Here is a 12,406-nt window from a genome sequence, read left to right as displayed (position 1 = left end):
GGTTTAATTGAATGAGGAATTTCTGAGGCATCCTTAGGAGTTAAGTGAAAAATATGGTTTGATGCTGGCTTTGGAGCTGTGTGTGGTGGAATCTTATGTTTAGGAGACAAGGAGAGTGCAATATCAAATGAAGTTGCAAATGAGAAGAGAAACAAAGCTGCAAAGATAGAAAATTTGTAAAACTTTCTCATTTTGCTCTACTATATCAGATTTCTTGTAATGGCTATATTGAAATGTTATGACTTGTGTGTCATATTTATAGGTAGACAAATACGTGAACAGACAGACTTTCGAATACGTCTACATTAAACTTCCGTAAAATTTAATGAAGTTATTAAGTAACTTTAAGTTCAATGAGAAATGCATTATCATAAATGTTTAACACTCTTTAGTGATGAAATGAGTTACAATTGACACCAATAATTCGTTACATATAATTAATTCCTTGTTGGGGTTTTTCTTTTTCTTTCTTTTTTGGGGGGTTCAGTTTTAATTTTCTATTTTTATGTACCATACATGTTTTCTTTATGTCATTCAATTTTTAGGTAAAGTGAAAAAGGAAAAATTTTAGGCCCCGTGACAGATTGCACCTCGACTAGTGCACGGTACAGATTACAAGTGGATATTTACCGTAGGCCACCTTCTCTTTTATTTGAACGAGCCAGTGACATAAATGATCTTGAAAGAAATTGGTCTTAACTTTTGAACTTTGGGCAAATCACCTAACAAGTTTGACTTTTGACTTTGAAGGTTTGCCAATTGGTTAATGAAGGTAAAGAAACAGGCCCAGTGGCCTCCAAATTTCAAAATGTGCACTAACTAGCCTTTAGTGATTTCTCGGTTATCACAAAAAGGAAAATTTAATACTGCACAGCCGTCCTCTAAAATAATAGCCAGTAAATGTGTACATTTTATGCATATTTAACTAGCAATTGTAATTATTTTCAGCCAACAGGCCAAATGTGTTAAAAACTATCAAAAACATTAGTGAGATGCCTTCATTTCCAATCAAAACTTGGAGTCACAATGAGGAGTAAGGATGAAACACTGATTACTACTTCAGGTTGGGGTGGGTAAAAAAGGCAAAAGGAAAAGAGAGCAGTTGGGTTATAGAGCACTTAATCTAAGACAACTGAAAAAGAAAAGGTTCAATACATTAATTGAAAAGACCACTGATTTGATTATCCAACAAAATGTATCTATAAAGAACTGCTTTGTAATTTCTAAATCCTAGATTGTCCAAAAAGTAAATAAGGAAAACAGGAATTAACAGCTTGTTCCTCTTCAATACTACAAAAGGCTTACTCTCAGAAAAAGTGTCTTGAGTCTTCTCTTCCAGTATGTGAAGAGAAATTCATGGTAACAAGTACCCAAGAGATAGAATTAAGCTTCGTACTCGCGGCTTTTCGGCCCTTTGGGAGAAGGGTGATTACACAACAACGTCTACACGTTCGAACTCAATCAATGACATGTTAATGTCTTGATCCACAGAGAAACTGGCAGGTTGACCAACTTCAATACGGCCAAATCTATCAACAGCAAGCCTCATCGATCCTTTGAACATGTCAACTTTAGCTTTTGTCAAGACTAGTGTGGAACCTTCTTGAATTAAATCGACTACGCAAAAGACAATCAAAAGTTAAGGAATCTTAACTGAATAACTAAAGCAAAAAACTTGAATTCCATGTGAGAAAGATCATCTGCTTAAAAAAAATCTTTTTCTAAATGAATCACATAACTTGGCAGTGGACAAGAACAAGATAATACTTGATATCCTTGTTAATTAGCATCTATCAAACTGCAAGCATAAAAGACAAGTAGATAGTGCAATATTCAAAGCCGGAAATTTAATGACTTGCCCTGTCAGCGTCTTCCATTTTTTCTGGCTAAATTTTAGAGACTTATCAGTTCAAGTCATTTCCTGCCGGGTAAATTCAGTAGACCAAGTTTCTTCGTCCTTTCTACTTACAATAGTCATTATCTTTCCATTTCATTTTTTACTATACATTGGTAAAGCCAGGCTCGTCTTTTTATAATTAATGAACTTAATTTCAATCTCATATATATATATATATATATATATATATATATATATGTGTGTGTGTGTGTGTGTGTGTGTGTGTGACCTTGATGTTTCAAGCAGACAAGCACCCTAATATCAGCTTTGTTACGATAAGGGTGCGCTGTAAGATCCGTGATGAATCTGGTAATTTTAGATAGCATTTATTGAAGGTCATAACTCATAAACATGATTAGCAACCAGAGGTACTGTTGAAATCAATTAAGAGGAAAAGGTAATGGATGTGCAGAAGAAAGATTCTACTCCTTTTGGGGTAGTCTAGAAACATATATTGAAACAATGATGCTGCCATACTTGTTAGTATACGACAAGAAGACACTGTACTTAGCAAATGATCAGAAAACTCTTTCTGAGTGAACTACAAATACTATATCAATTTCAGATTGCCTACCTAGTTACTCTTTCAGACATAATAAAATACTTGAGTTTGAAAAATATGCTGGTTTGGAGTTGCATATATGCATTACTATGACAGGAAGAAGCACATGTGGGATAATCTTGAATCTTCCAGATGTTGAGGAGTAGGAATAGAGAAAATGGACCAATTAAACATATAATTTAACTTTAAAAAAAGGGTAAAAGATTACATTTTCAGGGAAGTTGGAAGAAAACATAAGCTCTAGACACTAGACAGTGCCATCCCACCCATTCTCTCTCGTCCTATCACTCTCTCTTTGAGTTTAGACAAGATCTCTAAGCTGATAGAGCACCATTTTCTCCTTCCATCCCTCCCCTATTCTAGGCATGAAAGTGCTTAGGTATTGTAAATTAGGTACACATCCTAGAGCTAAGAAAGAATAAGGTAAAGCGCATCAATGGACAAGAATGAAGATTAAACAAGCACATGTAATCATCCGTGGCTAATAGTAATATTGATTAAACCCACTTATTGGTTTCACTCAGCAGTAGAGTAAGGATTCTTTATCCAATGCTACATATAGTTTCTAAATCAGAAAATGGGTAACAAGAATATTGTATTAGGACCACTATTTCTTTTCCCAAATAGTCAAAACTCCATAAGTACCAAACTTGCACAGCCAACGTAACTATATGCATTCAGATTCTAGTAATTTTCCCAATCTCGATTCGCTAAAAGGTTCACCAGCACTGATTCCCGTCCAGTCAGCATACATTGAGAACGCCACAAAATTCCTGATAGCTAAAAGCTAACAATTTCCCAATTTTCAAAAGCTTTCCTATGGATATTATTCATGTACATCAGCGAGGGGATCTCACCCGCCAACAATTTTTCCAAATTTCAAATAAAATTTGATCCTTTACTACACCCATCGAATCCTTTCAACCACCACTATTATTAATAAGACATTGAAAATTTTCCACCCAGCATTACAAAAATATACCAATTTTAACAATAAAGACTCAATAACTCTCAATACACTCATTATTCAGATTCGACGCAACATGCAATACACACAGCAGAAGCCAAACATATGACAACAATGAAAAACAGCAAAATCATTCAAATCAGTTTACCGCTTCATCCATCAATGACAAGATCTTAACAAAATCTGTTCTCAATTGATGATACAAGCCAATTCTAACAGTAAAGATTCAATTTTTCTCAATCCCAACGGTATTCGGCTTCGAGGGAACATCTAATACAACAATTATAATGTAAAAACAGAAAAATCATTGCAAACCATAAACAAAACATGCATACAGATCAATCCCCAGGAAATCAACCAATGATATTAAACTCTTGGTGAAAACAAAAATTACCTTGATCATTGCGGGCAGTAAAGATAATAATTCCAGTTTCATCACCCACCAAACATTCAGCAAGACGATTTCTCTGTGCAATTGGCTTTTTACTAATAACCTTTACAGTTATATTAACCCCACTATCCAATGGTCGAAGCTGATTCACTTTTTTAGATCCCACTTGCTGCTTCTTCAGCTCTGCCATTTTTTCAATTTTTTTTTCCTGAAAACATTTATTTCCCAGAAAAAAAAAATCGAAAATTGGAAAATATTTCAGGGAATTTTAATAAAAAATCAAATACAGCAAATTTTCACATAAAGATTGTATTTTTTCATTTTTTTGCATAAATTTAGCTGTTATGATAAAAAAAACAAAAAAGAGAACAGACCTGAAACTCGATTTCGCCGGAGAATGATACGAGATTTGTTCAAAGAAGAAGAAAACTCGAAGTTTTAAATAAACTTGGCAAAAATGGTTTGGTTGGTAGGCCTAATTAAATGCAACTTGGGTACATATTTGAAGTCCTTTTGTACGTTGACAATCAAATTGGCGAAAAGAGATTTGGGCTTGTGATGAGTATATTTGAATTGGGCCTCCAATAGTTCGAAAATCATAGTGAAAATAGCATGGACTAGCCAGTTTTTGGACTAGTAATAAAAAAATAGTCGGCATTTACAAAGTCGTTAAAAATAGCTACTATTTTATGCGGAGATAAAATCTGAAATAAAATACCCTAGCTGAAACACAGAAAATTCCAACATAATAACAGGCATAAATGGGTGTTCATGATACTACGGTTAATTAAGTAAGTAAACAGTCCGAAAATAACACATTAAATCCTTTTTGAGATGTCATATATTCTCACATGATTTCTAACACAGTTAAGTGAGTTTATTAGTTATTGAATTAAATAAAGCATAAGTCAAAGAATCACCAGGTTCATAAAAACACAAAGAGCATATAATTACCCCTTCCCGAGCATTAAAACCCCCCCGGCACATGGATATACGCTCGTCACCACGTATATGCATCAGCCCGTATGTAGCAAACAATATCATTTAATAGAAATAATTTTCTCAAACAAAGGTAGGAAAGACACTTACCTTAAACAAGCCAAATCAATACACTAGAAGCGCCATCCCACACAAATCGGCCTCTGAAAGGCTCGAAACTAGCCAAAAGTAACTCAAAATCATCAAATAATGCCATAGGAAGCAAACCCAAACGATAAAGATTGAATCTTTAATCAAAATACTCAAAGTCAACCAAAAAGTTAACCCGGGCCTGCACCCCGGAATCTGACAAAACTCACAAATTCCAACAAATCATTCGAATACGAGTCTAACCACACTAAATTTACTCAAATTTGACTTTGAATCGATGTTCAAAACCAAATTATTCACTTTAGGAAAGTTTCGACAAAAACCCTCATTTTCTCTTTTAGATTCATCAAATTAAAGGCTAAAATCGAAGATGGAATCATGTAAAATAATCAAAATCGAGTGAAAAATACTTACCCCAATTCATGTGGTAAAAATCCTCTTCAAAATCGCCCAAATGCGAGCTCCATAACTCAAAATGTGATAAAATGACCAAAACATTCGAAATAGAGTACTTTATAATCACTGAACAGGGATATCTTTCGCGAACGCACAAGAGACCTCGCGTTCGCGATGCACAAATTACTCTGCCACAAAAATAACACTTTGCGTTTTCGTCATATCCTTCGTGAACGCGATGAACACCGCTGCTAGACCTTCGCGAACGCGTCGCCTCCTGTGCGAACGCGATAAACAAAGCCTTTAGCTCCCTCGCTGATACTCGAACATGACACAACACTGCGAATGCTGTGCCCCGGGCCTCACAAAGCAACGCGAACGCGATCATGTAGTCACGAATGTGAAGAAAAAAATGCCTAGCTCCAAACTTAGCCTACGTGATCGCGGCTACATCTTGGCGATCGCGAAGAACAACAGGGACATCAGAAACTAGCACTGAAATCCTCCTCCGAAATGATCTAAAACCATCTCGAAACTCACTCGAGCCCCTCGAGACCCCGTCCGAACATACCAACAAGTCCCAAAATATAACACGAACCTACTCGCGAGGCCTCAAATCACTTATAACAACATCAAACCACGAATCACACCTCAAATCAAATTTAATGAACTTTTGAACTTTCAACTTCTAAAACTCGTGCCGAACCATATCAAATCAACTCAGAATAACCTCAAATTTTGCACACAAGTTTCAAATGACATAACAAACCTATTCCAACTCCCGGAATAATAATCTGAACCCAATATCATAAAAGTCAACTCCCCGTCAAACTTATGAATATTCCAAACCTTCAAATTGTCAATTTTTGCCAAAATAGTGCCGAAACTTTTTAGGAATATCCAAATGCAAATCCGGGCATCCGTCCAAGTCCAAAATCACCATCCGGACCTAACGGAACCATAAAAGCTCCGATCCAAGGTCAAATACACAAAAGTCAAACTTGGTAAACTCTTCCAACTTAAAACTTCCTATATAAGAATCATTCTTTCAAATCAATTCTGAACAACTCGAAAATCAAAATTGATGATACACACAAGTCGAAATATATTATACGAAGCTACTCATGACCTCAAACTGCCGAACTGAATGCAAATGCTCAAAACGATCGGTCGGATTGTTACATGTATATATAGATCGACAATGCAACTTTTATAGTAAGATGAAAATGGACAACTTATAGCACTCATTTTCCAAACAAAGGTTATATTTAGCAAACTTTGATCACTAAATATATAGTATTGGCAAGCGTGGATCGGAGCGCGAATTTTTGTTGTAAAAAACAGAAGCGATGCACTTTTTTTCTACTTCACTAAATTGACATGGATAAATAAATATTGCAAACAGGCCTGTCACAGTGAAATTGTGAATATATAATCCGTCAATCCCTTATTGGTCTATACATTACTTGAACTAGAATATAGTCCCTTCAGGAGCAAAGTTTCCCTTTTTTCTTGGGGCAAGTCCATTGGATAAAAGTTGACATAGTAAAAATAACACAAGGCATAATTCCAAAGAAGTTAATGGAAGAAGTATTTCTAGTGACTACAACTTTTAACAATAAACCATAAAGTATAAAAATCAAATAAAACTGAATAACAAGTAATATTCTGGCATATATTGATAATAAAAAATACTAACTCTATACAAAAGAATAAAATAAGATTAAGAAGAATGAGAAGTAAACTTATTTGTTGAATTTAAGAGGTAAGAATATGCAAAAGTAGCATGAATTGCAGCACCAATTGGAAGGACATCCTCATCAATGATGAAATGTGGATTGTGTGGAGGGTAAATAGCACCAATCTTTTCATTTTTTGTTCCCAAAAGGAAGAAGGAACCAGGAACTTTCTCTAAAAACACTGCAAAATCTTCACTTCCCATGAAGCTAGGTGCTATTTTGAAACTCTCTTCCCCAACAATCATTTTTGAAACTTTTCGGGCATGTTCGTATATTCTCTCATCGTTTATTGTTGGAGGAAGTGTTGGATTTTCTCGACCATCAAAGTCAATCTCGACCGTACATCGATGTACTGCTGCTTGTGCTCGTATCACCTGAAAATTTTACCAATAAAAAGTTTAATTACCAAATATTGAATATAATAATATGTTCTAAAAATAACATGGATGTCTATTCCTAATTATTAGCAAGTTATTTCATTCTCCCTAGTTGATTAGTGAATTACTGAAAGGTTATGGCGTTCTGATATTGTTAAATGTACCACTTATTTTATTGAAAAGTTATATTGCATCTCTAAAGAACTGAAAAGTCATTTGACCTCTTGGCTCGTGACCCTTCTCAAAAAACAGTTCTTTGGCTATAAATAAGATTATTTTGTGTTGAATGAATATATCAAGCAACTTGAAAATATTAAAACCTCTTTCCCGAAACAAATCCTACAATTTCCTCAAGTACTCGTCTTTTCAAACAAAGTATTAATGAAAAAGAAACGTAACTTGTTTGAATAAATAAAATTTGCACATATAAACTTTGTAAAGAGACGTGTGGGACTTTGAATATTGGTCAAAGTATCCAAGATTTTTGTTCTAAATTACAAGTAGTTTACCTCTTCAATTCTTTTCCTCAAACCGTAGAAACTCTTCTTACTGAATGCTCTATAGGTCCCGGAAATTGTAGCTAATTCTGGTATGATATTAAATGCATGCCCCCCTTCAATCATGGCAACAGAAACTACCTGAAATTTCAAAAACTAAATATATAAGAATTGATAAAATAAAAATTTAAAATTTGTTTGAATAAGTTTGGAAAAGAAAATTGTTAATCTCTATGTTTCAAAAAGATTGTTCTAGTTTGACTTGACACAAATTTTAATAAGGAAGAAAAGACTTTGAGATATGTGGTCCTAAATAAACCATATCATTTGTGTGACTGTAAAACTTTTGAAACTTGTGATCTTAAACTTACTATAACATTTGTGTAACTATAAATGCTTCTAATAAAAAAAATATTAAAATTTGTCAATTTTTTTGAAACAGACCAATAAATAAATAGTGTCAATGCTTTTGAAACGGAGGTAGTACCTGGGATTCAAGAGGATCAGTCTCTCTAGAGACAATACTTTGCAAACTAATAACAGAAGTAGAAGCAGCCAAAATTGGATCAACAGAATCGTGTGGAACAGCAGCATGACCTCCTTTTCCTCTAATTGTAGCTTTAAAGCTTCCACATCCAGCCAAGAATTCACCAGGCCTAGATGCAACTACTCCACTTTCATACTTATGAACTAAGTGCATTCCAAAAATGGCTTCCACATTTTCAAGAACTCCTTCTTCTATCATATCTTTAGCCCCATGCCCTCGTTCTTCAGCTGGTTGAAAAATTAACACCACTGTTCCCTGCAATATTATTATACACGGTAATTAAATTCATTACTTCAACTAATCCATTAGCTTAGAAGTATGTATTTAGAGCTTAATTAAGGGTTTTATTTAACCTGTAAATTGTGTCGGAGTTGTTGTAATATCTTGGCAGCACCAAGAAGCATGGCAGTATGGGCATCATGAGCACAAGCATGCATTTTTCCATCAACTTTGCTCTTGTGCTCCCATTTCGCCAATTCCTACATTAGAAGAATTCAACTTTGACTCACGACTCTTTTATTGATCAAATTATTCACTTTATAGATTTTTGAAGAATTGATTAATCGAGAATAAATATAGAGTCCTACTGTAGAGGCATATTATATGATATTGACCTCTACAACTTATAAAACCCGACTTATGATCTTTATTTTCTTTTTCTGTTGTTTAGATCACAATTGATATTTGATGTTCAAATTAAATGTTTTAGCGGTGTAATATTATTACTTATGGTACTTTCGGCCATCCTATCCAATTTTACTACTAGGAAAATAAAAAACGTGTTGACCCTTTATTCCACAACATATGAAACTAAAAGTAAAAAGAGATGGTCACCATAGAAGAAAACTAGCTAAAGTATATACCTACGAATTGAAGTGTTTTCTCTTTCCCAATGAAGTTCCAAAATTCAAGAATCTCTTTGTTTTAGGTATAATTAAGCTGTTTCGAACTCTATACTTAATTCAATATTAAGAGAGATCTGATTTATTACTTTCCTTTCATGGCTTAAATATTACCGCCGCCGCCGCCATTTCTGACAAAAACGGAAAGTAAACTGCCGCAAGTAATTTCTTCTTCTGCCATAGTTAATTTAGTCGCCCACAAAATTAATAAAATGACTCAAATTTACTGCCTACACCCTAGTTCCGACCGAATACAACATATAAATGATCCCCGTGCTGTTGTCATCTCGAACATCCTTAATAACAATCTCCAAAACCATTAATGAAATACAGACAAAGGTAAGAAGTAAATTTGAAGATATATAGTACTATATTAGGCCTATAGATCTACCTCCTAAACTCCACAAACTGTTTAAAGTGAATAAAACATTTAAAGAGTTCATATCAATTTTTTTTGATATGAAGAGTTATCCGTGGTTATAAATGAACTAAACGTGATACTAGTATAAATATTCTTACCGTTTTTTGTTTTGAATATAATTGCAGGGTTGAGAAAATTTCCAAGCAGAGACTACTAACCTGAATAGGCAAAGCATCCATGTCTGCTCTGAGAGCCACAAATGGCGGCTTACCGGAGCCGATGGTGGCAACAACTCCGGTCTTAGCCACCGGCCACCGGTACTTTACTCCCATCCGATCAAGCTCCTCTCTGATCAAACCACTCGTCTTAAATTCTTCATAAGCAAGTTCTGGGTTCTCGTGAATTTGTCTCCTTATTTTCATCATCCACTTCACTGTCTCCGTAGCATTTGCTAATTTTGTAATATAATCTTTCACGTAACAGTTTTGATCTACCAAAAACGGATTCAAGCACTCATCATCGCCGTGACACGAAGGAAAAACAATGAACATACATACAAGCACCAAAATTAGAACTTCCTTAGCACCCATTGTTTCTGAAAGTTCGAACAAAAAGAAAGGGAAAAACTTCTGCGTATTGTTTATTTGTTGGTTTTAGAGTTAGCCATCCACATAGCACATAAAATAAAGATATTTAGATGCATATATATATAAAATAAAGATATTTAGATGCAGATATATATATACATATGGAGGAGAGAGAGACAACAAATGTGAAGTGATATTAGTGGATATATGTGGACGAATTAATAGGAAAAACAGTACTAACAGTAGGCTAGTTGACACCCCATGAAACAAATGAAAAATGTGCCAAAATATAAAAGGTGAAGATGTCCATTCCATAGAACATGATAAAAATGTTAGAATCATACTTGATGACTTTGGAAACTTGCCTTCTTCCACTTTTCTTCCTCCTCTTGGACCGATACCTTAATTTTCCATCTAGTTTTTTTATATGTTAAAGATTATTTTAAATAATATATTTCATCCCTCTTAATTAATTTATGTAATACTATTTGACTAGACTCGAAGTTTGATAAAGAAATAAAGACTTTCGAAAAATAATTAATCATCTATTACAGGTAAAACGAGAATTCTAGAGTTAATTGGCTGCAATTGATAATCCTGCCAATTTATTTCCCAGATTTTGCACGTGAGATTAAACTTGTGATTTGATTTTCTTTCAAGCTTTTCATATCCTTGGCAACTGTATTGTCCGCTGTTGGCGTCTGAGCAATATTATCCTTAGATTCCTGGTCTAACTACACGAATGATTGATTAATTTTTAAAGAAGTTAGGTCAACTTCTTTTCTTTATTTTAAATTAGATCTGCAAATTTGCAAATTATTTTAATCAAAGGTGGATCAACTCTTTAGTTAGTCACCATAAATATCCAATCCAAATCATTCATTGACTCAAAAAATAGGAAATTTTGTTTAATTAATTAACATGTGTACTACCGGCCTACTGCCTATATATATATATATATATATATATATTGGGTAATTAGAGACACAGAAATAGTCAGTTTGTTCACATAATTAACATGGAAGTCGGTAAATTCCTCTCTTTTCCTTTGTGCAAAGATTAATTCAACTAATCAGCAAATAATTTTAAAAGAATCTCATGCGCCACGATCGGTTTAGCAGAAAATTCAAAATGAAACAACCTTACCTTATATTGGGCAGCTACCTTTTTTATTTTATTATTTTATTTTTAATTTCGAAGGCAAACTGGCTTTCTCCACTTTAAGAAATTGAATTCGTTGATTTTATGGTCAAACCATGGAGAAGAGAAAATCTTAAATGCACGGTTTGTTGGTAATCATAAATCATGTGTTTGGAGTAATTTCTGAATTCTATCGTTGAATAGGTAGGAGCTTTTATATATTTTTCTTTTCCTTTTGACAAGAGCGCATTTATTGTGGTTCTTCTTACTTTCACTTATTATTAGTGTATTAATTAACGTAGTTATTTCACTTATTGTTCGTTGTGGCATTTCATTGGACATAGAGTCTGAAAGCGAAAGAAGTTTTCTTAAAATTTATGATTTTAAATATTAGATAACATTTCTATGATTATAAGAGTATATCATGCATTAAGTAAAAAAAAAAAAGTTTAAAATTAAAATTTTCTAAATAATAGAAATGTGCGTTTTCTAAACAAAGTAAAGAGAAAAAAGTATTATAATAAATGGAACAGAAGGAGTATCAATTTGAAATACACAGCCATTTCGCCACCTTGTAATTAAGCCAAGCTGTTCATATGCTTTATCACTCTATAGTCTATACTAACATTGCGTTCCTTCGGGGACATCCGAAAAAATTGGAACGATGAAGAGAAGATTAACATCGTCTTTGTGCAAGGATGCCACGCACAAATCAAGAAATGGTCCAATTTATTTTTTATTTTTTTATACTAATATTGTATATAAGTAGACACACATTATATTATACCATTGCATATAATACTTATCCCTTTCTCTTGCCCATTCATATACGTAAGTAAGGGCGTTCATGGTTCGGTTTGGATCAATTTTTTTCTAAAAAGAAGCTAAACCAAGTAAGTCGGTTCTTCAAATATTGGAACCAAACCAAACTGATTAAGTCGGATTTTTATCGAT

General features: G+C 33.8%; 2 protein-coding genes and 1 non-coding gene across 3 annotated transcripts; 1 reads left to right on the top strand and 2 right to left on the bottom strand.

Annotated features, from left to right (window-relative positions):
* Positions 1-1,133: 1,133 nt before the first annotated feature.
* Positions 1,134-4,324, bottom strand: LOC107764713 (uncharacterized protein At4g28440-like). The gene is made up of 3 exons (XM_016583317.2): positions 4,192-4,324; positions 3,821-4,025; positions 1,134-1,617 (listed from the first exon to the last, which is right to left on the bottom strand). The coding sequence occupies exons 2-3, from the start codon at positions 4,005-4,007 to the stop codon at positions 1,430-1,432; spliced, it is 375 nt and encodes a 124-aa protein (XP_016438803.2). The 5' UTR covers positions 4,008-4,025; positions 4,192-4,324; the 3' UTR covers positions 1,134-1,429.
* Positions 4,325-6,956: 2,632 nt separating this feature from the next.
* LOC107764714 (IAA-amino acid hydrolase ILR1-like 2) lies at positions 6,957-10,504 on the bottom strand. Its single transcript, XM_016583318.2, has 5 exons — positions 9,944-10,504; positions 8,816-8,941; positions 8,403-8,717; positions 7,928-8,056; positions 6,957-7,415 (listed from the first exon to the last, which is right to left on the bottom strand). Exons 1-5 carry the CDS (start codon positions 10,313-10,315, stop codon positions 7,026-7,028), a joined length of 1,332 nt encoding a protein of 443 aa, XP_016438804.1. The 5' UTR covers positions 10,316-10,504; the 3' UTR covers positions 6,957-7,025.
* Positions 10,505-12,083: 1,579 nt separating this feature from the next.
* LOC142178762 (U6 spliceosomal RNA) lies at positions 12,084-12,186 on the top strand. Its single transcript, XR_012707016.1, has one exon. It is a non-coding gene; the product is annotated as a U6 spliceosomal RNA (small nuclear RNA).
* Positions 12,187-12,406: the final 220 nt, after the last annotated feature.

Source organism: Nicotiana tabacum, chromosome 24 (genome assembly GCF_000715075.1).
Source record: "Nicotiana tabacum cultivar K326 chromosome 24, ASM71507v2, whole genome shotgun sequence".
Lineage (NCBI taxonomy): Eukaryota > Viridiplantae > Streptophyta > Magnoliopsida > Solanales > Solanaceae > Nicotiana > Nicotiana tabacum.
This window is presented reverse-complemented; position numbering and strand designations above follow the sequence as displayed.